This window comes from Argiope bruennichi, chromosome 7, assembly GCF_947563725.1.
Source record: "Argiope bruennichi chromosome 7, qqArgBrue1.1, whole genome shotgun sequence".
Classification (NCBI taxonomy): Eukaryota; Metazoa; Arthropoda; class Arachnida; order Araneae; family Araneidae; genus Argiope; species Argiope bruennichi.
Window position 1 is genome coordinate 101,065,113 of NC_079157.1, and position 26,793 is coordinate 101,091,905.

The window sequence follows — 26,793 nt, forward strand, 5'->3', positions numbered from 1 at the left end:
GAATGGATTGATCTGTTCTTTAATTTTAATAAGATATGAAATCGAAAATAATTTCATTCAAGAAAAAACTTGTATTCTTTTTTTTACATTAATGTATGAATGCTCTGAATGCATATCTTGTATACTCTGATATATATCTATACAAGGTTTAACTTCTGAAAAATGTGCACTTTATCGCGTTTGTTGTCTAATAACTCAAGATATTTTCTGGGTTTAAATTACATCCTAATTTTTTTTTATTTCATCTGTTTTGCAGGAAGCCAGAAATGAGCGCGTTGTAACTCCACTCAATATTGATCAAGCTTTGGATGCCAGGTAAGATTTATTTCATCTTTTTTAGTTCAACTCATTGCTTTTTAAAATACCTTATGTTGTTTCTATTTTGGGAGTCAAATTTCTGTAACGTCGTTTTTTATAAGCAAGATAGATTATTATATTCTTTTTCTTATATACATCCTATCTTTTATAGAATTATTTAATTGAAAAATAAAGAATATAAATCTAATTCACCGTCTTTACCTATGTTCTAATATCTATGAACAAAGTTTCATTAGAAATGTGAATTATCACTACCCAGGCCAGTTATTTATTTATCTGTCTTTATTTTTCAGAGATGCCATCGCCAAAGCCTTGTATTCCAGTCTCTTCTCTTGGCTCGTCCAACGAGTCAATAACATTGTATTCAAAGGACCCAGGAAGACATCTATAGCCATCTTAGACATCTTTGGTTTCGAAGTAAATACTATGACTTACCGTGACTAATTTTTTTATTATTAAGACTATTATGATTCACTAACTATTCTACATTATATTAACTAAAGTCGTTCATTATGAGAATTGTAAATCATTGGGACTTATATGGTTCATTTCCACTAGCATCGTTCATCGCCACTAATTTGATTCAATATGACCAAGTTTTCATTTCGGATAATATGATTCACTATATTTAATGATTCAATTGTTGTAATATTATTCATTGTGTCTGATTTGTTTCTACTGATAAGGATTCATTTTGATAAATATGATTCACTGTCACTTCTGATTCATTTTTATTAATATCATTCATTACGACTTGTTTAGTTTATTATAACCAATATTTCCTTTTGACTAACATGATTTAATCCCGATTAAGACAGTGTACGATATCTTGAACGCTAACATCAAACAATATCGTAAAAATATTTTTGAGCATTTTGTGTTTATAGGGTTGCCTCTAATGTATTCATTTTTGAACTAAATAATTTATTGTCGCTAGTGTAACTCATTTTTTATCTATGATTCATAATTACTAGTAATTCATTTTTGATTCATGTAATTCATAATTTCTAGTTATTCATTTTTGATTCGTGTAATTCATAATTTCTAGTTATTCATTTTTGATTCATGTAATTCATAATTTCTAGTTATTCGTTTTTGATTCATGTGATTCATAATTTGTAGCAATTCATTTTTGATTCATGTGATTCATAATTTGTAGCAATTCATTTTTGATTCATGTGATTCATAATTACTAGTAATTCATTTTTGATTCATGTGATTCATAATTACTAGTAATTCATTTTTGATTCATGGGATTCATAATGTCTAGTAATCCATTTTTGATTCATGGGATTCATAATGTCTAGTAATTCATTTTTGATTCATGGGATTCATAATGTCTAGTAATTTATTTTTAACTCATATGATTCGTAATTACTAGTAATTCATTTTTGATTCATAGTTACTAGTGATTCATTTTTGCCAATATGATTCATTACCACTAGTAATTCATTTTTGCCAATATGATTCATTACCACTAGTAATTCATTTTTGCCAATATGATTCATTACCACTAGTAATTCACTTTTGACTAAAATGAGTCGCATATCTTGCCCTAATTTATAAATTTAACTAAATGATACAACTTATTATCGTTGATCCTCTTTAATCAATGTTTTTTTTGTAATTCTATTCTTTTTTTTTTTTTAAATTTATAATTTCATTGACTGCTTTTTTTTCAATTAGTCATTTAAAAATGTATTATCTAGGACTTCAAAGAGAACAGTTTCGAGCAGCTGTGCATCAATTACGCCAATGAGACGCTCCAGTACTACTTCAACAAGCACGTCTTCAAGCTGGAACAGCAAGAGTACGCCAAGGAGCGGATCGAGTGGCAGCCCATCAACTACCAGGACAACCAGCCCGTGCTCAACCTCATCGCTAAGAAACCTGTTGGTATACTGCCTCTGCTCGACGATGAAAGCAACTTTCCGAAGGTACTGCCCTTCATTTTCTTACTATGCTTTAAATACACACAAAAAGACATTCTAAATCAATATATATTTAACAAGAATATATCTAAGGTAGAATTTTTTAAATTCTATTTTTTTTTAAAATCGGTAATTAACACGGTAACTGCAAAACGAAGATAGCCAGATAAATAAAATTTGGTACACAGATGTAACATCTGAAGTATAGATGTTTATAAAAACATGAATCAAATCAGTCAAAAGGTTTACCATCTGTCGATCTATATTTTCACAAGTATTTATCGCGGTTAGATCAAATAATGCGAGATCGCAAATAAATGAAATTTGGTATGTTATCTTGTTACTACAATTGTGATTTGCGGTCAAATTTTGGATTAATCGGATGAAAAATGAGAGTCAAAAATATATAGATTCAATGTTCTTGTGCTTGTGTATCAATCGCATTCCAACTACTAATCACCAAAGACCGCATGATAATAAGTTTTTTCGTAATTATTACTATGTAGTTAAAAATATATTGCATTTATTAGCGAGTATATGAGTAAATATGTGAGAGATCATTCATGTTGGTTTAAAACTTATAATTACTGATAAATATAAAAACAAAATGTTAAAATCTTTGTTTGTGTTAAAAGGTTAAATGCTCTTTTCCCCTAAAGACCATTTGTTATCCTTTTTATTATCCTAATCTGAATTTTGGTGCTGTGTGTATGATTGATTAAAAAAATTTCCAAAAAAAAAAAGTCATGTAAATTATTAATATTATATAGTTGTTCACTTAAAATTATTTCTTGGAAGTACAATCCAATAATTTACTTTTTACTGTAAAGATTGAAATAAAATATTCTGTTTATGGCTTAAAATTTAAAGTGATACAAAAGCAGCACTGTTTAAAATATACTTTATAATTTTTTAAAGTATTTTACTCCAGCAGGAATGTTTTGTAGCTTGATTATTTTTTTTATATTTTCACTAACAAAACCTTGTCAATAATTATTTTTAAAATTGGATTCGTTTTCTAGCAAATTTATCTATTTACAAATCTCCTATAATTAGAAAAGCAATTTCCTTGTTAGCTTTTTATTGAAGCAAGTGATTTAATCAGGACGTTTAAGATTTTTAATTGATTTGACTGTTGATTAAATAATTAAAACAAATGATTATAATATTTAAATATATTTTATCAAATTTAATTTTGTTTTGAATAAAATATCAAAATTTTTGAGTTTCCTCGATATTTTACTTTTTTTATTTTAGTTAAAGTATTTTTTCCCTTCTGAATGCCATTTCAATCTTGCTTCTTACAAGAAAACTATCATTAACTGAACAATTTTAACTATCTGAAATACATAATCCTTCCGTCAGTGAAACATAATGATCATTATTAAAGCTTTTCTCTCTATTAACCTTAATACTTTCCCAAGGCTTTAGAGCTTTAAAGAACAAATATCTAAAGTATATTGGCAGACTATCTGCTTACAATCTTTTCACTGACGAACAAGTACTGGTAAACTGATTTGCTTTTATGAAAGTGCATTCTGATTTCGAATCTCAATAGAATACAATAGAAAGATATCGAAATGGTTTAGATTTTACAATACTATCGAACACAATCGGCTGCTCTATTTTCGATTTTGAAGATCTTTCTTTTCTCACTGCTGCCGAATATTTCCTTAGCCTAGCAAATATCAAAAGACTTTCGTAATGATTTAATTTAATCGGTGTAGACAGTAGGCAATGTAAATATTTAATATCTGTTTTATAAAATATATCGGACATTAATTCAGAAGTATTCATAATTTTGTCGAATCTTCAGTTAAATAACCTGTTAGCACCGGAACATCATCAGTATGTGTAGGGCATCCAGGAATATATGATGCTATTGTTTGGACTACCTGAATATTCATTTAGTACTGCAGGCTACAAATGCAGTTTATTTATTTCAGTTATTTAACTCGCATTTCGGAAGTGTTTTCGTCCTTTCAAGATTTTGTTATTCCGAAACATAATTTAATGTTATTCCTTTAAAGAATTAATTTTAATTTCATTAAAATAATTTAATTTTTAACAGTAATTAATTTCAATTTAATTAAAATAATTTCATTTTTAACAGTAATTAATTTTTATTTAATTTAAAAAATTAACAGTTAATTTTGATGTAATTACAATTTATTTTTGACATTAATTTTAATTAATTCAATTTAATTTAAAATTTCTTAATTTTTAAAATTTATTACATTAAATTTTAATTTTGCCGATTTCGGGATTCCTTTACCCTTATAGCAATCGTTCAGTCCTTTCCAATTCACAAATGATTTCTTCTAAATGTTCCACATTTCGAGCCAAATTCTTTGTGTATGTTCCTAAGCAAGACTCTACAATACCCACCTGTAATTTTGGCCCTTTTCTGTGTCAAATAGAGATGCGAATTTGCCTTTCCTTTTGATTCCAATATTTTGTAAAAATTCGAAAAGTAAATTTGATAAATATCGATATAATTTAACATATTAATTCACTAAAGAGAATACAGATTTCAATAAACTCATATTTAGTTATATTTTTAAATATATTTATTGACAAAATAAATCCACCAAGTTGTATTTTCTCGATATTCTCTTTATTTCCACAATAAAGTGCTTTTTATGTTTAATTTCGAAGAATTCTAGCGAGGAAAATCTAATATGGATTTTAGATATATTCGCTTATAGATTTTAGGTTCAAAATTTGATAAATTTGATAAAATTATGGAAAAAATAAAAAATAAATGAATTTCTATAAATTTAACTCATTACATTCTTAAATTAATTATGCTTACCAATATAAGCAAACAAAGTTAGCCACTTAAAAGATTTGGTTCAAAATTAGAGAAATAACCACAATTTTAATAAGATAAATACCAAAATTCTTTCATCTAGCTTGTTGTATTTTCAATTATTAGATTCGTCTATGCACGAATAGATAGATAAATAGACGGTCAGCTCTTTCACAAATTTTGGCACTTTTTTAATGCAAAATTTGATACATATGTGAAATTTTTATTAAAAAAAACCGTATGCAAATTTTATTTATTCTAGCAAATAGTCTTTCTGCTGTCTATTATACTTAAAATTTAATATGACAATTCATTCACATTATGTTGTGATATTAATTAATTTCCATGGGAAGATTTCATTTCTTGATGCTTTTTTTGAGTTATGTTTAAACAAAGATAACTCCAATTCCAAGATCTCAAAGTGGAATCCGTCCGATTTCCAGATTTTTCTCGCTTTCTAGAAAGAAATAATAATAATAAATGAATATGAATGAATGAGAAATAACAATAATGATGAACAATATCAAACGTATTTTTAATTTTAAACAATAGATGGCAGCACCACATTTTTTCCTCTTTAGTTCTTTTTTGCAAGAAAAGTTATTTTGAAGCAGATAAAATTATAAATTCAATTAAGTGATTTGTTGACGAATAAAATTCGAATTTTATTTACATTTTACTTCATTACGTCATTTTACGTCATCTTCTTTACTTCCATTAGTTATTTTTATTTAATCAAACTGGAATTAGAGTAAATAAAGATCGAAGCATTTTCATATTTCCATCAGCAATTTTTTTTTATTACCTGACAAAGATTATCATAGAAGCAGAATTCTTCGGTATGTTCACGAGATGCAATTAATTAAAATGAATGAAATGAATATTCTTTTCAAACATTTCTTGCATCCTTTACAAAAATGTTTTTCTTTCGAATTTAAAACAAAATTTATGATACTGCTTTTAATGTTAGGCTTCAAAGAAAATTTTACATTGCTTTGAAATATTCCTGTTGAGAAGCCAGTAGGCGAAAATAGGCATTCCACTTGTCCAAGAATCAAGAAAAAGTCTATCAGTAGTCAGTTTTAAGATACGGCTCTGGAAAAAAAAGCATTAGTGAGTTTATGGCATTTCTTAAAATCAAATATAATGAAGAAAGACAAAAGTAAATTAATAAATGTTCCGAATACTATTTATTTTACTAAATTATTATAGGAAAAAAATCGTGTGTCTCGGTATTTGTAAAGCTAAGATAAGTGAAATCATAGGTGTAATGCTTTTTTTCCGTCGCCTGTCGTCATCAGTGGTTTAACAAGTGCAGATGATACTCAAAGCATTTTATTATTATTATTATTACTTTTTTCAGTGAAGGTGTTCAAGCCATGGTCTTTTCTTGTTCTTTCTTGTTACTTAGGGCACGATACTTTACTTATTATGCAGGGACAAGTCCGTGTTCTCGGTACTTTATTTTTTTAAAGGGTCCCGGCGTCATGCATGTGCTTTCTTATCCTCCGAGAATGTTTGGTTCTAAGAATTGATATAAACAGATCATTTCTTCTCCTCGTTCCTGTCGCTATGCCACTGTATCCCTATTACTCTGGCTGCGCCATTCACTTAATGTTTGGGGGTTTGATACGCTTAGTATTTATATCCAAATTAATAAAAAGTATGCATCTTTTCCAGGCAACTGATCTGTCTTTCCTGGAGAAATGCCACTACAACCACGCTTTGAACGAACTGTACAGCCGCCCACGAATGTCCTCCATGGAATTCGGAGTGAAGCACTACGCCGGCCAGGTGTGGTACTCGGTGGACGGCTTCCTCGACAAGAACAGGGACACTCTCAGAGGGGTGGTCGTCGAGTTGCTCATCAGCAGCAAATTACCAGTGAGTATTGCACATTTTCGTTATCCTTAGATTGGCAACTTTTTGGTGTTGCCAGACATTCAAAATATCCTGATAAATTCATGTTGCTTCTTTCTGTTTACGAATTGGGTTTAAAGATGCATAAGTCACAACTATGTTTGAAAATGTTCAACTACAGGGTGCTCACAGCAACCGTTACCTAGTAAATTTCTAAACTTTTAAATTTAGGCACAGACTTCCATTTGGAAAAATGTTACTAATCGGGTGACGTCATTGTCACCGTGTCTGTGCTTTGTATCAGGAGGACCATAAGGAAGGAGAAATAAATATATGAATTATTTTTTTATTATACCTATTTGAGAAAATTGAGAATTTAAACCTCCCTTATGATATTTTAACTTTTCAGCTGAGAAATTATTTATCTAATAGGAAGTAAAGTTTATTTCTAACCGAAGAAAAAAATTTAAAACCGAATCCAAAAAATAACCTCTTTAACACCATCGAGTTCCTCAGAGTTGGAAATGGATTATTATAATCCAATTATAATAATAAAATATGATGAATAAGATGCTTTTCATTTTACTGTTATATCACGTCACATTTTTCTTGAATCACAAGATAAATCAGGAGTCGTGTTTTTTAACGCTTATGGTACTTTCGTATACAGTACTGTACAGTACAATAAAAATTTCTGGAAATAGAATCGGTGATTATCGCTGAGAAACCATGTCGAGGTTTTTGTCATACTGAATGTTTAAGGACGAAGTATTTGCAAGATTTCTCTTGAAAATGGGAGCTGGTGGAGAACTGAAGATCATTGATGATTTAAGTCTAAGTTTTCTTATGAAATAAAATTTGGTGAATTAATGGAATTGGGTCTTTATTTTTGCCAATTCTTTTAAATCTATAGATTTTTAAAATATTATCGGTGGAAAAGAAACCATGATCTTAAAATTCTTCTCTATTAAACGAATTGTCAGCTATCTGAAGTGAGTAAGCTTCCAAACAGCTTGGCTATCGAGGTTTCGTAGTACCTTAATCTATCCGTTAGAAAACGATTACATTTGATAGTTTGAGGGGAACTAATTATTATTCTCCCTTCATTCTGTTTTGGCGCTCTGTCTTCCTGGTATGCAGCCATTGCGCCAAGGTCGCAGAGCTGTACGCATCCGAGGCATGTGATGTCCTCAGGCCTCTTGATACAAAGAATCCAAAACATTTTCAGTTTCCATGGGACTTTCCAGACGACACTTTCTGAATGCAAAATATTTTCATTCGATAAGAATTTATTTATGTTCGTTATGTAATTCATATTTGCGATATAATTTTTTTCGGAATTGCGGTTTGAATTTTTTTTTTTTTTTTTTTTTTGATTTATTAATCATTTTAAAGAATTTCCGCTCATAAAGCCATTGGACAGTTGCAACTCGTTTTTTAATAGATTAAATAGACATAACAATTTTGACGCAGCCCAATGAAAATTCGCGCCGTTTCTTCGCATTTATTTGAATGATAATAAACTGATTGTTCAACTTATGATTAGGAGCAAAACAATGTTGATATCATATTCATTTAAATAATTTTTGTAGCTATTTACACTAAAATGATACAGAACTGAGTGCCGGCGTCCTGGCATAGGGGTAGTACGTCTTCCCTGTGATCCAGGCTTCTTAGGTTCGAGTCCCGGTTCGGGCATGGTTGTTCTTCTGTGTTCTATCTGTGAGGTGTGTGAATGTGCCTCCCTGTAAAAAGAGGTTGCGCAAGCGAATGTGACGAATGAAGTAGCTAAATCATATTCCTGGCCCTAGTCGGTTCTATTGAAAAAACAAGAGACGCTCACTCGGCTTAAATTGCTGACAGATAACTGTCAGTGGGTTTATAAAAGTGCCATAAGTCACAACAATAACAACAGAACTGAGTTCTCGCTGTGCCAAATTCGACATTTCAGGTAATTCTGGTATGCAGCTTGCAACCTTTTGCCACTCTTTGACCTTCCTGCCCTTAGGGTCATTCTTTGACGTTCCACCTCCGTTGCTCGAATTGCCGAAATATCTCTTATTTAAATACTCAAGATCATTAAAATCTCGCAGGTTCTAAATATACTGGTATACACACTTGAAACGACGGTCTTTTATTATGGCTTGCATACGGAACATCGGGTCAGGGTTCGAACCAAAATTCCCCTAAAGATTCACCTTTTACGCAGTTTTGAAGCACTTAAAATCAGTCCGCGTAGTTTGAAGCTTTTGCAGGGATGCGTCAGTTAAGATATTGCCCTCGCTATCTTTTTTTTTCTCTCTCTCTCTCTCTCTCCTTAATATTTCAAAATCTATGCCAAACTAACCTCCAAAGTCAATATGGAATGTTTAAGTAACTAATCGATTTATTGCAAGATTTCCAGTTAAAGTATAAATATCGAATGGAACCTTATGTTTGAAGATTTCGAAATACAATGTACATAAAGCTGTGAGGAAATTAATAAAACAAATTTTTAGATAATACTCTTTTAGTAATGTTAAAAAAATTGAAATATTTTTTTTATATATAAAATCTGGAAATCAAAGAGAAAATCAAAAATACACTAAATACACGAAAGCTGTAAGGATACTAGAATTTTAATCATATTCGTTATTCATTTTGATTTTTAATAAATATTTAGTACATTTATTTTTAATCTTGCAACATAATTTCACTATCATTATTTCCAGTGCCTTTTAGGTATTTATTTCCGCCTCTAAATTTTTAATAAAAGGTACTTTCAACTTGACGGGACATTAATAAAGTGTTTTATTTTTTCTTACTCACGATCATTTTCTACTTATTTATTATATCTCATAATGCATTAGTATAATTATAGCGGAATCTTGTAATAAACGTTTACCAAATTCTCCACCAGATGGCGCCTTTCGTTACAGATTCAAATGTAGCTAAAATAAATCGATTAGATGATCGTTAAGCTTTGAAATATTTAAAATATTATAATGTCATCGGGAAAACACAATTGTACGAAAATCTCAAATTTACAACACAAATTTTAGGAACTATAAATATTCTCCATCCTTTGTTTCCTATCTTTTCACTTCCGTTTTATTAATCTCCGGCATGTGTTTCTGCTTTTTCTTCAGATGATATCTAAGATGTTCCAAGAGCTTCGAGACACCGCGGAAGCCGCGAAGACCATCAGCAAAAGCAATGGGCGATTCGTGACTATGAAGCCCCGGACGCCAACCGTCGGGGCTAGGTTCCACGATTCTCTGCAGTCTCTAGTAGACCAAATGGCAAAGTAAGTCTCTTGAACATTGACTTTTTACATGTTTATCGCTGTATATATGGTTACTAGTTGAAATGATCTGTTGTAGAATTTTTAATTTTGGTTGTAGAATTCATAACTTATTATATTCTGTTATTCACCAAGTAAGGTCATTTTCACTTGCCGGGATGGTGGTGGTGTGGGAGGGGGGAATTTACTGCTTCATAAGATTATTAGAACAAAAACTATGATGGTAATCCGCATTTTGTCCTATCTATTTGTGAAGAAGAAAATTCATATTCGAACCTTTCTTCCGAAACGTTGTAGCATGGTAATGCTTTAGACTTGATTCGTCTTATTTTCATCAATATTTTTAAAAGCACGAGTAGTGAATTTAAATTTATGTGAAAAAAAGCCTGCGTAGAATGGAATTGTTATCTTGAAATTGGTATGAGACTACGATTGGAGTAAATATTTTTGAAAAACCTTGTAAAATAGCTATATTTTTGAAATTTTTTTACATAAATTAGATAGAAATAAAACATGAAATCAAAATTATACATTCTGGTTAAATGCTAATTTTTTTTTAATTGGGAAAAAATTGTTGTTTAAAAAGAGATTTAAAAATTTTTTAGAGATTTATAAAATGATTTGTTCAAACTCTTGCGGATAATTTAAGAGATATTAAATAATTTTAGAATTAAAAAATAAATTATATTATTTCCTTAATTATATTTCTATAATTATATTTTTAAATTATATTTTATAGAAATAAATTATATATTTTTTAATTATATTTCTAGATTTAAATAATAAATTATATTTCTATAATAAAAAAATAATTTTTTTCTATTATATTATAATTCTATCCAGTCTTTAAATGCTAAAGTTCAACAAATAAATAATATGAAACTTTTCCTTTTTTGCATTATGAAATAGTAAAACAATTATACAATATTTCTAATTGAACAAATTGAATTGAATTGAATTTTCTAGTTCAGGAACCGCAGAACACATTAAGAAATTATGACACTACATTTATACAAAAAATATGCATTAGATTTTAATTTGAGATTTTTGATATATAGAAATATTTCGTATCGATAAATACTTCTAAAAATCTATTAATTTTGGTAGTCTTAGATTTGTAGCAAGCATGGCGCATTACGCAGTGCTCAAATAGTATTTAATTTATAAACATTATGAATGAATTTTCTAAATTTTGAAACTCTATGTTCTTAAGGTATTATTAAAACGGAAATAAACATAATTTCAAATAACTTTACTTTTAAAATGCCTTCTTTTAATAATCAATAATAATTCAACTTCGCTTTTAACGAATCAGTTTTTGAAGGATCTAAAAATCGCCCATTCGTCATTTTAAAAGAAAGCGAATGGATGATTTTACAATTATAAACGACATGTATTGGTTATATCTCTATATTTCTTACATGTTCGTGCATTATTTTATTTCCTTATTTTCAATTTCCTGTGCTGTCATCTAGTGTCATGATTTGGAGTTTCAATCTGTATTTATATTCAGATTAACAATAGTTTTCTTGTACTTTCATTTACACATTAGTTTTTGTGCTGCCATCTAGTGGTTATTTTTGAAACTAAAAAATATATTTATAATTATTTTTTTGCAAAACTTGTAAATTGTAAATTCAATAATAATTCTTTTGAATATTATCTTCTAAAGCTAGAATATATTAATTTTCGATTCTTATATCAATGTTTTCGCTTCGGTCTCTATTCATAATAAGAATGTTATACGAGCTTAATGCTTTATTTTTTTCTCTTTAGATGCCATCCATGGTTCGTTCGTTGTATCAAGCCTAATAACGAAAAAGCCCCCATGAAATTCGACATGCTCATAGTTTTAGAACAGCTGCGATATTCTGGTATGTTAGAAACAATTAGTATCCGAAAAACAGGATATCCAATTCGAATGAAATTCCAGCAGTTTGCCGAAAGGTAAGCGTTTTTCTTAACTAATAGTCAATGTTTTTCTTATTTTACTTTACTTAACTCGACGAGACATTTTGGATGTCCCTGGGATTAGTGATGCATGCTCTCAAATATATAATTGAACAATTATAGATTCTGGTATTTTGTTATATGGACTATACCACTGCAGCAATTAAAATTTAATGATGGTAACAATGTTAGAGGTCGCTGTAGCTGGTAATAAGGTCTCGGTTTGTGGTTCTCGCTGGTGTGGCACAAAAATTTGGAGGGAGTGTGCTTCGTCATGCGTTATCCCTAGTTGTTTGTTTACGGTTCAAAATTCTAGATCCGTTCCAAAATAATTCTTATTTTGTTTTCTCAATGAGATATTAATATAATCAAAGTTAAAAACTGAAAGATAGCAAAGTTAATAAATAGTTAAAGTTATTATTTTATTGGCATTTTCAGAATTTTATGGTGTCGATATTGAGAGAGATATGAATCTGTTGCCTTCACTAAAAAATGCCCCGTATGTATTCAAATATTAGTTTAATTTTTTTCTATCCGAATTAATTTTTCGTAATAATAAACACTAATAAATCAATGAAATTATCGAGATAATTAGCAGACAACTTCATATGTATAGTTCAAAAACTCTACCCGAAAATTTTTTTGTGAATATAACTACTTCAAGGCTTTATGTTAAGTTTTGAAATTATAGTGATAGAACCATTACATGATTGTGAGGTCATTTATTACATCACAAACATGTAGCGAACCTAACTGTGTATGTTTTCAGACGTATAAGTGCGCATTGTCTTACACTGAACTGTATTGTCTTTATTCCAACACGAACAATCTCTAAATTAAAGGCAAGTAAAATCGCTTACCTTTGTTTTGTTGGTTGGAATCTCTTTTTTAACATACTGATGTTGTTGTCTTCATCTGAAAATCTCAAATTTCTAATTAGTGGCAGGTTCAGTGACTATGACTCATTAACACGGGGAACTTATCTTTAAGAAAATTATTTAATAGTTACTTGATTATATGTTACATGATTAAGAATATATTTACAAAATTAGAAAAGAATAAAGCGCGTTCGTTGGTTGCCGCCAAAACGAGAGGAAGTCAACAAGCCCCTGGTGGCGAGAAGGGAAAGTTCTTTACAGTCAAAATTGGTTACAGTTAAGTCCTTGTTTCCAACAGTCTTGTTTGATGCAATGGATTCCAAAACTGAATTGCAGTTGATTTGTTTAACTTAAACATGAATTTGAATTGATGCTATTAAAAAAATTTGTAACTAATTATCTTTAATTGTAAGAGAATACTTGCTTGAAAACGGAATGTCCTTGGTGTCACTAGAGAGAATCCTTTCAAATTATATGTATTATTAACCTCCCGCATGTACATAGGCTTATAAATTAAACATTATTAATACTGAGGGAATGGTTGTTGATATTCTAGTTGCTTTTGTGTATATTTATATAATTACAAAGCATACAGAAATATAATAAAACAGACTGGATTCTAAGATATTCATGTGATAAAAAATAAAGATTGGAACTTTTATCCTAATCATTGCAGCATAATAATGTTTTAAAGATTCATTTATATTTTGTTATTTATTTTTAATTACGTGGCAGCGATAAACTTCATACACAAAAAGGGCATTTATGCACGTCACAACACGCATGCATATAGATGTATTTAATTAACGTCATAACAAACATGCGTATAAACACATGTACTAAAATAATAAAAAATTATTGTTATTAAGTGTATTTAAAAGTTTGAAAATGTTACTAAATTTCGAGAAAGAAGCTACACAAACAATACTGATATTACTTTTTAAAAAAACTTTTATGCCTTAAAGTGGTGTGTAAATGAAATTTTACAATAATATGCTCCAATGTTATTAAAGGAAAACTTGTAAATTGCGTTTCATTTTTTAATTAAAAATCTGATTAGAATTTTTAAACCACTTTTTTACCTTTTTTTTAATTACTTCCTGATTTTTTTTGTAGCTTATAGTATTGAGTTTAACTATTTGCTTTATAGAACGTTTCTAATCTCACATTCGCATGACACAATTTACAAATAGTGTGCCAGTCTTTAAATATTATCTTGCTAACACTAATTGCGCTGGAAAGATTTTTATAAAACCTTTTTCTATTACAAATAAAGTAATTAATACATTTATTTGATGGTGAATAATCAAATTTATATTTCATAAACCAAATATTTTATATATTTTTTGCGTTCTTAGTATCGCTATTTTCTTCTTTTTTCTATAATGCTTTAACCCTTTCGTGGGCCTTGGGAAGTTTACTTCCCACTTGCATGATCTTACAAAATATACTTATGGGAAATACAAAGGAGCAAAAAAATAAAATAAAAACGGACCCGGTATATGTGTATAGAATGTGTTGTACCCTTGTGCGTTGCCACATGCTACTTATCTTTTCATGGCAAATAATCTCCATTAAATTATTTTTTTTTTTTTGTAACTGTAAATGGTTATTTGGGAAGTATACTTCCCATCCCTGAAAGTTTAATGATAACATAAAATTCTGTAAAATATTTTTCCTTAAATTCTATTGTTTAATTGTTAATAAAACATAAAAAAGGGGGAGAAATTCAAAAGAGAAGTAAATAGCCCATGAAAGGGTTAAACAAATATAGCATATAAATATTTCCATATATTTTTAATTCGCAAATGTACATAATGAAATGAATCTGGAGAATCAAATAATATATCTGACATTGTATGAAACATTTTTTCTATGAGTATAGTTTTAAAATGAAAGTTATTGCAGAATACAATTGTTCGTTTTATTTTTAAAAAAATGTCTGAATAAAATTAAACAGTTTTTATGCAGAGTTTCATTTCGAATTAAAGTCGTTTCATTTCAAATTAGGGAGAAAAACATACATTACTTTCTTTTGATGAAATATATAAATTGCCTGCAAATGTCTCGATTCCGTGAAAGTTATGATTGTACTTTAAAAGTCTCTATTGCATGCAGCAGACCGTTAAATAAGAGTTTATTTTCAAAGCAGTTCCGTCAACAAACACAGACTGATTACTTATTTTGTAGACATTTTCTTCCTGTTGTTGCAAAATTTTGAATTTTTGGATAAAATTTCAGAATTAGTTTTAGAATGTGATTTCGTCTGGTGATCCGACGATATCATGAGATATCTTTTAAACTTTAATCACGGAATAGAAACTATTCAGACTTTTCTGTATAAATATGGAATCATGCTCATTCATGCTTTTGTTACATTTTTTTTAATCCTTAAGTACGACGGTTTAAAAAATATGAAAAAATTCTTATTTAAATATTTTTTGTATAAGTTCTTTTTTATTAACAAATAGTTCATTTGCTTACTTGTTTATTACGGACTTCGCATTTATTTGGCGATTTTCAGATTAAAGCAAAATTATTAAATTCCATTATATAGGAGAAGCCAAAATTACACTACGATGAATGCATTCTCATTCCCAGGTTAACTTGGCGATCTTCAAATTCCATTATACATAAGATGCCAATATTCGCCAAAATGGTTGCATTCATACATTTTCTTGGCGATTTTCAGATTGCATCGAAATTGTCGAGTTTTATTAATTTATGGAGTTAAAAAAATATGCCACAATTATTGCATTTTTGTATTTGTTTGATTTTTTGATTACGTCAGGATCGTCATAATAAAGGATTTACTTGGCGCTTTTCAGATTTCTTAGAAATTGCGAAATTCCATTTCAAGTATTTAGGCAAGGAAATCTTGGGTATCTTTAAAAGAATATTGTGAGCATTAGGGATCTTTATCGCTTCTGGAAAAATTTCCTTTTTATCTAATTATCCTTATAAATAATTATATAAAAAAGTGGTAATAAGAGAACATTTTAGAATGTAGTTAATATGGGTTAAATTAAGGTAAAAATTGGGAAATTAATTAAGATTTAAGTTAAATTTTAATATATATATAATATTCATTTTACTGAGCTTTATAACTCTTTTGATGTCTAAAATTAATATTTATGTTACTAGAAATGAATTACCAATATATTTATATTAGGCATTGACATAAATAGTTAACTGCAACTGCAATCCATTCATCAATTAATTACTAATAATGCAGCAGTGGAACTTGAAAATTGTAACAATGTAAAATTTCTGAAATAGTGTTTACAGGCTGGTATTTGATCTGTAAATTTTGATATACATAATACGATTTACATAATAAATAATCTTCAACATTTTCTGCAGGACTGGCTGCTGGACTCAGAACAATAAAATTTCTCTTGTAGTTACTTTTTGAATATCAGTTGTTCATTAAAAAAGAATCTCTTTTGAATATTTTGAAAAATAATCACATGTCAAAGTATGTCTTCTGTCGGAGTCCTTATTATATAACTGCATCTAATTATTCGTTGTTTATTTCGCCTGTAATAAATATGCCACGTAGTAAAGCAGTATTTAAAAATTTTGAAACAAAAAAAATTAGGAAATTTTCTAGATCTACATTTTATTCTAAATTGAATAAATTTCCAAAACGTCTAAACCGAAATGATTTAAATGTTTTTTTTTTTTCCTTTACATGGTGATTCATATTCATTACTGCGTTCAATTATTCGTTATTCATTTTGACTGTAATAAAGTTTACTATTTAATGAAATTACATTTCGAAACAAATAAAAATGTGGGCAAATTTAAATAAGCTTAGCTCTTGAAACATTAATTCTAAATCATAATAGCATGTTTGATTAAAATATTTTTATGTGTGTATTAGTATTCATAACTGCGATTAATTATCCATTATCATTCTAATCGTAATAAATCTTTCTGATTAATAAAATAGTATTTATTAAGTTTGGAACGAATAAAAACCGAAAGAATAAAAACCGTTTAATTATCCATTATCCATTCCAATCGCAATAAATCTTTCTAATTAATAAAATAATATTTAATATGTTTAGAACGAATGAAAATCGTTAGACAATTTCTTAGATCTGCATTTTATTCTATAAATTATTTTTAGCTATCAATACATTTATTCCAAATCATAATAACAATTTTAACTAAAATAATGTTTTATTTATCAGATGGTTATTCGTATTACTTACATTAATGTTTTTCTTTCCAATTCCACATGCATAGTAAGTTCGCAATGCAAATATAAATGTATTTGCATTCGAAGACCATCTCAGCGTTGTCACCTGCTTTTCTGTGCAAGGTTAGAACAATACCACGTGACTGAATACGGCATTAAGGAAGGAGAAAATATAACGATGAATTAAAAATAAAAATAAAAAAAGAACTCTTCATGGAAAATATTTTTTTTTTCTCTGTTCTTCCAGAACTGGTTATTCGACAATTAAAGCCCTTTTACTCCTCGATATGATCGTAATTCTGAGCATTGAACTTGACACCATTTCATTGATATTGGTTGTAAATGCATTTGAAATGATCAGTCTGGTAAACAGTTTCTTGTCGAACTCCATGTGTTAATTCTTCTAAAGTAAGTTCTTGGGGATTTAAGTATTTTTATAAGATATTCATTCTTATAATCTATTAAAAATTTTCTTTATTCTTTTATAAATTGTAAATATAAATTATAATGAATGAATGGCAAATATTTTTAAAGAAGCTAACAATTATTAAAGAAAGATTTGAATTAGGTTTAAATGCATTTGTTTGAAATTAGAATTATTAACTTGCATATGTAAAAATTTAATGTCGAATATGCGTTCTATAAAATCTCCTCCAAAAACACCGTTACGTTTATATATATTACTTTTTTTTTTAACTATACTGTTTAGTTACTTGGTACCGATGACTTTTTTAATGTGCGAAAAATTTCTTGAACAATTTTTATTCATTTAGTGCGGTGTATAACTATATAATTATTTTAATATTTTATACTATGGTTTTTTTCTGTAATAAAAAATATTTAACGAACGATATTTTCGTGAAAATTATTGGGAATATTTCCTTTAGAAAATTCTTTTTAGAAAACAAAATGGAAGCCTTTCTTTAGTAAATATTTGTTGCTTATCATTAATGATTATGAAATAAAATAAAATTTTCCATAAATTGAGTTAGTCCAAGAAGTTATTTTAATTGAAATACCTATCTGTTTTATTATTTGTTTAATTATAGCATTTTGAAATTATGTGGCTGGCTTAAAATACTTTGCATTAATTTATTTGAATTTTTTTCTAATGAGAATCGCTGAAAGCAGCGAGAGTATTAATGCAAGTGTCTCTTGTGGTGATTTTTTATTAGAACTTCCAGACAAAAAATTGCATAATATAAAAAAAAAAATATTACAAAAAAATCGTTCTTTACCATATTTTTAAAATTAGATACATTATCAGTTTTAAGACTTGCTTCTTTTTATTTACGGTTAGGATGTTTTTTTTCATGTAATATTAAAGTTAATATTAATTTTACCCGAACATTTCACGAGTGTTTATTTAAAAAATCGCAAAGAAATTTAGCAGAGATCGTGAAGCTGGTCTTGAAGTTTATAAATAGTAACATTAATTGTTAAGCTAAGTACTTTTTTTTATTTCTTAATGTATTATTTTTAATTAAAAACACACTGATATTTATCAAATTTTTATTGAACTAATCATAAATTAGGAATTTTTTTATTCTTAAATAGATTCGTAAAAGCGTTTAGAAGTTTGGGGCCAAAGCAAGAACTAATTGTAATATTTGATTTAAACTTATTAGAAAACTTTTTTTCTTATTTCATATAAATTAAGAAATTCAAATGTTTTGAATTTAAATGAATAAAATATAGGAAATTTTTAATAATATATAAAAACTGGAAATTAATAAACCTATTAGTTTGAAAATCCAAATTGATTAAAGAATTAAAAACGAATAAGGAATGAAAATAATGAAATTGAAAATAAATTAAGGAAATATTAAAAAATAATGAAACAATAAAAATAAAAAGTAAATAAATTCAAAATTTTATTTTCATTGTTTGTTGGCATCCGGATTTATCATCTTTGACCCCAACTTGGTATTGATCTTAACCATTCTGCCATTTAACCTTGAAATTCAAGAAAAAAACCCCATTTATATGAAAATGATAGATTTATTTCATTTATATGACCAACATACGTTATACTTAATAAATGCTTTTGTTACCATTTTTTTACCTTGTAATGCTATATGGTGAATCTTCATAACAAAATCATATATTTTCCATAAAAAATGGCCAGTAATGTGGGAAAAACTTCCAAACCGAATCGTCATCCATGCATATATCAGTATGACCCACTTATTCTATTTCCTTCAGATTCTGTTTGCTCAGTTAGCTGCCGTAAGGCCTCTGAAGTCGTAGCAGACAATAATTCGGCAAGGAAACTTGTATTTGCTGTCAACGCGTTTAAGTTTTATTTTTTGCATTGGAATAACTTTATCGTTTGGCTTTACTGATTTGGAATCGTATTGCATTGGGTCATTGGTGGATTATTATTGTTTTAAAAAACACAGCTTATTTTTATAGACCAGGTAAGGATCTTTTTTTTTTAAACATGTTCTTCAAATTTTGTTTTATTTTAGATCTTTTCAGAGATTCATAAATAATAACCGAAAACAATTTTTCGCAATAAGTGGTACTTATTTTAAAAGACAGAACTTTTATATTATTCTTATAAATTAAATATATTTTGTTGCCATTTTCTAAACTTTCATACCGATTTTTGATAGCTGTATGATAATTTAAAACACAGGAGTAGGATTACGAATTATAAATGAATATTTTATAACAATTTAATTTCGATGCATTTTACAACAATATATTTATCTGCTATATTTCTCTTTACTAATCAATAATGGATTTATTTTATTTTTATTGTCTCGGCATTGCTTTTTGAAATTCCAATTTATTTTATTATTTGATTTTTCGTAAATTAATTTTTATTAAATTTTAAAATAATTCTGATAATTAGATAGATAATTGTAAATGATTATCTATTTTATTAACTTTAGTTCGGAGATAAAATTTAACATTCTATTTTTATTACTTTTTTATAAGTTATAAAACTTCGAAATAAAACATTATTTAATAATTTAACCTTCTACTTTTAATACTTTTTTTTAAATTATAAAACTGCGAATTTTTAATTTTCGAAAGACAGCCGAAAACTTAATATATATATATTAATTAAACGCTTAAAACAAAACATACTTTAATAAATTTTTTCGATATTGCAAACTTGTTCAATGTGCACAGAAATCTGAGCAATATGAAAATACAAATCATGATGCAGCATCTACTTTAAAAAAAAAATCTCAGAATATTAAAACTTTTCTTTAAAAAAATGCTATTTATGCAGTTAAAGTACAATAAAAAGTTGATTTTAGAGGTTGATTTTTGGTTTTAGAATAAAGATTACCTGTCAGTATGTGTCATAAAACAAAAATGCAATAATATTGACATTACAAAAATAAATTAATAAATTTTATTCTAAAAATGTTTAAAATATATTTATACAAGGACTTCTAAAAAACCCTGTAATTTTAAAGTAAATTTTAGACACAGAAAGGCATTGATAAACTTTTCTGAATGGTTACTTAGTTGCTTTTTTGCTTTCACTATGCTAAGACTGTCAAAATGACATAAACGATTTTACATAGCAATTGCAACAACTACGAACTTTCAAATCTTTTATATAATAAACACATTGTTATATTAATTAGTGTTCTCTTTAGTATTTTTGTAATTTTTTTGTTAATTCTGTTGAAAATGTTTTGCTTATTTTAATTATATTCGCATTACGCGCTTGGATTAATTAGGGTTAGAACTAAACTTGGCAAAAACAATCTTATTTTCCAAATATAAAATTTATTGCGAGTCTTCAATGATATTCTTAATTTACAATGAGGCGTATATGAAACTGAAGAAAATACATTTTTTTCGTGTGATGGCTTTTTGATAAATGAAAATAGTTTAAGTACTATTGATATAATTTAGGATCAACATTTCTGACTTTCGTATCTTCTGCTGAATAATTCAAATTTTGTTTCTGTTTGTGAGATCGTGTGATAAAATTTTTCAAAAAAGAAATTTTTCGTATTAAACTTTAATTAACTATAATTTTTAAACTGAACTTTTTCTGAAATAAAAGTAATAGAATTTCTGTTCTTTTAAACCATTGTTTTAGACTTAAATGCTTGCTTTTTTTTAAAAAAAACTTGGAATTTCTAATTTATTTAATATTCTTCTCTCATTCTAATCTGATTCCTTAATTTCCTTATGATAGCATTAAAAATTGAAAATTCTTTTCCCTATTGTTTCAAAACCTGTTTAATAATCCATGGTTAAAGATTAACTTTTCGTGAAAAGTCATTGCAAAACATTGTAGTTTTCTGTATATCATTTTCATCAGAATAATATTATTTGCGCTTTTAAATGATTTGATAACGATCTTTCAATACAATTTCAGATTTTGTTTCATGCAATATCTTTATTAAAAAATTTAATTTCCTTTACTAACAATTCATTTTTTTTATCGAGCGGAAATCAAAGTAGCTGATTTCTCTTTTAAAATCGTCTGCGCCTCAAACTATAATTCTGATTGAATATGATCACAAGTTGTACTTTTTATTTAAGGCACGTATGAGTGCATTAGAGCATATCCAAAACGATATAGCGGGAAATGATTTTTTTTCTAGGAAATTTGAAAATTTCCAAGAGCACGGTATGTTATTAACCATTCATAATGCATTGGAAGAGAGTTATTAATCGATGTTTAGATACGGAGGTTGGAGCGTTTGATGATCTATTGATGATGTAGTTGGTTACCATCATTTTCTGTTTGCGGATGTTTTTATCTCTGCCGATTGACATAATATTTTATTTCATGTTCTATTTTAGTTTATCTGTTTCCTGTGATTAATATTATGTCTTATTCAAAATAAGCAAATTGTAGACAAAATTGACAATTTGAAATTGTAACCGCTCTTTAAATATTTTGCTGACTACCAGTAAGTGCTAATCAACAAAAACATAACCATCATAAAATGGAAAACAAGACATAGAATTTTTTTAAAAATATTAGAATTGTAGCTTAAATGTCTTTTAATATTGTTGTAAGAAATCACGTAGATATTTTGAATTTTGCCACTGATACCATTTAGAAATATTACATAAAGGAAAACTTCATCCTGATCATTTCTAAAACACTTTTTTTTTTTTTTTTGGAAAAAATTGATGGATTAGTTAATTTTTTTTTTAGTATCTCTAGTGTTTGTAGTGTAAGTTTTTATTGTTAATTATTTTGTGCTTTCTCTTATGATAGATGATTGACGGTCTTCATGTACTAACTTCTGCTCCGCATTTCAGTTTTTTAAAAAATTTATTTATTTATATAGTGCAAAACATATTCGTTAAAATGAATTACTGATACTGAAAAATATTTACTTTCATTATTTATTATCACGAAAACTGTCTCCAAAATAATAGAAATCTTAAAGGTGATTTTTAAATAATTTTAAGTCAAAAAAACGCGATTATCTTATGTATAAAAATATTAAAACAGTTAATTTAATCAATATGAAAAGTATATTAAAAAATTAATTTGCAAATATTTTTTGCAGACCATATTTTTCTATTTATTCAGCAAACGATTTTTTTTCTTTTTTTAATAACGTAAAATTCAATAAATTAAATCTATTCTTCTATTCTTATTTATGGCATTATTAAATAAAACTATTGACTTTTCATTTGATTATAGAAATAACAGACATGTTTAACTGAAGCTGGAATGTTTTCATCCTGTATTTATTGGATACTTCGACAAATGGTTTAGACATATTTTTTTAATATCTAATCCGGTTTCTTATCAGAATGGGTTCATATCCGTTTAGAAAAGCACATGAATTTTTCTCCCGCTATACTGCTTTCTCGGTTAAAAAGAATCAAGGGAAATATTTCGAAACATATTTCTACTCAGAAATCTGCTTGAGGGTAATATCGAAACTTGTTCTGATGTTATTCTTAAGTTTCATGATAGGAATCGTATCATATGATTTTTGCTTTTATTTTCTTAACCTGAATATTTTTCTGAAATTTTTTTTTTAAAGTTTACATTGTTTTGCGTCTATTAAAACAAAACTATTTGATATTTTTTTGAAGAAAGGCATTTTCAGTATGATACCTCTTAAACGCTGATTTTCAAAATTCTATATTCTGCAGTGCCAGATAAAACCATTTTCCACGTAATATGGACTATGAAAACAAAGAGCAACGATTCCTGTTTTAATTATTTAAGTAAAGAGGGTTAGGGGCATTTTAATAACATTTGCCATTTTAAAACTGAAAAGAAATATTTGTTGTACAGATAGAAAAGATTTAAATTTTTATAAAATTCTGTTTAGTTTCATTTTTAACGTTAACCCTATTTGTATTTTTGTATACGGTTTTACAAATTTATTGAGACCTATGTAAAATTATTTAGATATAGTATTTCTTAAAAATATTTGAAACTTCAGAGGATTTTTATAAATCGGAGAATTTTTTTTCTTACAGTTCTGAGCAATTATTTTCAGTTTAAATAATTATATTCAGAATAGTTATTTTCTTGCAATTATGAACTATTATTTAACTTGGGTTTTTTTTTTTTCGGGTTTGATGGTAAGTTTTGAATTATAATATTTCTAAATTGAATTTCAAGCTTCTTATATCGTTGTCTTATTGCACAACAAAATCCATCTTTTCTAATGATAAGTTATATTTCGTGTTGAATTCTTATCTTTCTAATAGAACAGAATGTACACCAAACCTGGCATTTCAAGATGCTACCTAAAATGCTACCTATGTAAAAACAATTTCATTTTATAAAAAAAATAGTAAAATTCTAAAATTAATAGTAACATAAAACAGAATTATGAATTACCAATACATTTATTGATAGCAAATCTAAAATACAGCGGCTTATTTCTACAACTCTCTAATAAGACTACCAAAATGTGTCACTAAAGCAGTGATAATGTACAGTTCATGAACTCATTATCCACATTAATACAATCCTCTACTTCGACCTCTGCACTTGACCGATAAATGAATTAAAACGTGTTAATTTCTCTGCTTCAATAATCCGTCAATCCATTAGTCCAAGGGACTAAACATGGGAAGTAGACCCTGGATTATATTTCGACAACCACTGCCTATATTGATTCATTTGTTCCCCTGTCGAATTTCGTCTGGCATGACTACCTGGGCGAAACGAGCGAGAAATATCGATACTGTCTTATCGAGTGTAACACTGTAATTTGCAGGAAATGATCAGCGGTTCAAGTCATTGAATTAGTGTCTCAAGGATTAAGCCTGCTCGGCAAGTCACTAATTTGATTCTTTTTAATGACAGATTTCCGTTTTATTGATAAGCTTTCTGAATCGGTTTAAACTTACGGCTAGACAGACTTTCGCCCTTAAATCTATTATGTCATATTCCTAAATGGGTTGTATTAAGGGACATGAATCGGAAAGTAAAATACTTAATCTTTTTAAGAGATCTTTGATAAGATCGTTTGATAGTACTCTGATAGAGTGGTACTGCGATGGAGTTAGGTTTTAGTTTAAACTGTTTGATATTAGAAGTTTCTAGGGTCTTTTGATCAATGATAATTTAATCTTCGAAGTAGAGGATGATATTTTAAAATTATTGTCCTGATTTCAATTGCTTGTGATTTCATTGCCTGATACGTTTTTCATCAGATCAGTTTCTTGCGTGCTAAGTGTTCTTGTGGATTAGCAATGGGTATTATAATTTCATCTAATAATGTGAAGTTTTAAATAATAAATGTAAAAAGTAGGCTTCTGGTTAGATGGAAATGTTACTGAAAACCTTAGTAAAATTTTAATTTATCAGGAACTCGGTCATTCTGATTGTTCAGATTCGATTGATAAAATTACTTAGCGAAGCTTAATCGAAAGCCCATCCTGTTTCCCCACATACTCTGCTGTTTTAAATTTACTTTCTTTGTTTTTACTATTTTTTTTTTCATTTATTATCTATTATTTATTTCTACTGTTTGGCATGAATTCCAAAGGACCTTAGTGTAGATTAGATTATCCGACTACCAATCCATTTTTCCACCCTTCGGTGGCCTACGATTTTCTCTAGTGTTTTCATACCATATAAATTGCTTACGACTGCCATCTTTTGTTTAGCTTCGGTTTTGGTGGCATTTTAATCTTGTATTATCAATATACCCCCCCCCTTCCTCTCCAGGGGAAGGGAACATCCTAAATTAAAGATAGGAAAGCGAGAGCCCACTTATTTATCTGCGAATTTTTGGATAAATAAGAGAGTTCCCGCTGCTACTGGGAATATAAAGTACTGGTTTCGGGCCGAATTATTTCCGTTCTGATGAAAAAACGTTCCATCTTCTACAGAGGTTGAGCTGTACCTGGTGATGGACTTGACTCTAGTTCCCATGTTATTGCCTCAGCGACTATCATTCAATGGATCCTGCTCCGCCACCCCCACCCCCTTTCTTCCTTAGCTTTGCATATGGATGGGTAAGCTGGATGGTTGAGGGTATTTATCACACAATTAGACCCTGGATACTGTTTATTCTTGGATTCTAAAACACCCCTCGCTTTTGCACATGCTGCAGGTGACATTTATTTCATAAAAAAAGGGGGTGAACGGAAAGATGAAAGGAGGAGATGGCTATTTTTGGAAACAGGGTACAAGATTATTTGTGGAATAAGGAGAAATAATAACCGCTCAGATTTCTACGTACTATCCCTTAGCGAAGTGCAAACGTCGAAAAGTTCTAGTCTCAGGATCCTAAAAAGAACAGTACCTAGGTTCTTTGCTGATTATCGGATATTTATAAACAAAACATATTGCCATATAACATATTGCCATATTTTGTACTTTCAAATGTTTAAACTGTGTTTCAAAGAGTCGTTTGATCTCTGCAAATAGCACAGGAGAATCTAATGCGTGATATGTGTCTCGTTTCCGATTTTAAACTTTCTTTCTGCTTCTGAAATCTTTTATGCCCAAAATTTGATCAACTTTGCTTCTGACAATTGTTCTAATCAAGGAGTAGTTTAAAGATTTCTTCCTTTTTGATGATACCGCCTCATCCATTCACACGACACTTAGTCTTTTCTTGTGTGGCAACCGGTCTTCAAGCAGCTGCAGCGCCTCCAGCGATGAAGCTGGGTATCGATTACGCAGAGCAAAGAAAATAAATACGATCACTAAAGAATAAGAACATTGTAAATTGGGACAAGCATGTTCGTATGCCTGTATTAAAGATCAGAAAGATAATTAAAATTATTATTTTTTCAAATTAAGAAATGTTCCAGTAGTTCTTCTCAACTGTAAAATTTGAAATTTAAGTAAAGGAGTTTTTATATTAATAAATTAAAAGTAAATTTAAGAAAACATTATTGGAAAATTCTGAGGGGAAAAAATATGATCCAGGATTATATAAAACCAATGCGAAAAATAATTTTTTTATTAATTTCTTTTAAAAAATTAGCGATTAATACTACATTTTTTTAATATTTTTGCATCATATATATTTTTTATTAACGTACAATTCTTTCTAGCGAAAACTGTTAAACTTTTTTTAGATCTGAATAGAATCCTTTAAAATGTTAGTTCTTTATTACGAGAA

General features: G+C 28.3%; 1 protein-coding gene across 2 annotated transcripts in view; it reads left to right on the forward strand.

Moving 5' to 3' along the window:
- The window catches only part of LOC129975715 (unconventional myosin-XV-like), a 351,522-nt gene that overhangs the window by 150,766 nt on the left and 173,963 nt on the right, over nt 1-26,793 (forward strand). For both annotated transcript variants that reach the window (XM_056088888.1, XM_056088889.1), the window contains exons 13-18: nt 257-315; nt 612-735; nt 2,028-2,255; nt 6,742-6,945; nt 10,050-10,207; nt 11,981-12,151. In XM_056088888.1, coding sequence (XP_055944863.1) covers nt 257-315; nt 612-735; nt 2,028-2,255; nt 6,742-6,945; nt 10,050-10,207; nt 11,981-12,151 — 944 coding nt within the window. The remainder of the gene's footprint in view (nt 1-256; nt 316-611; nt 736-2,027; nt 2,256-6,741; nt 6,946-10,049; nt 10,208-11,980; nt 12,152-26,793) is intronic.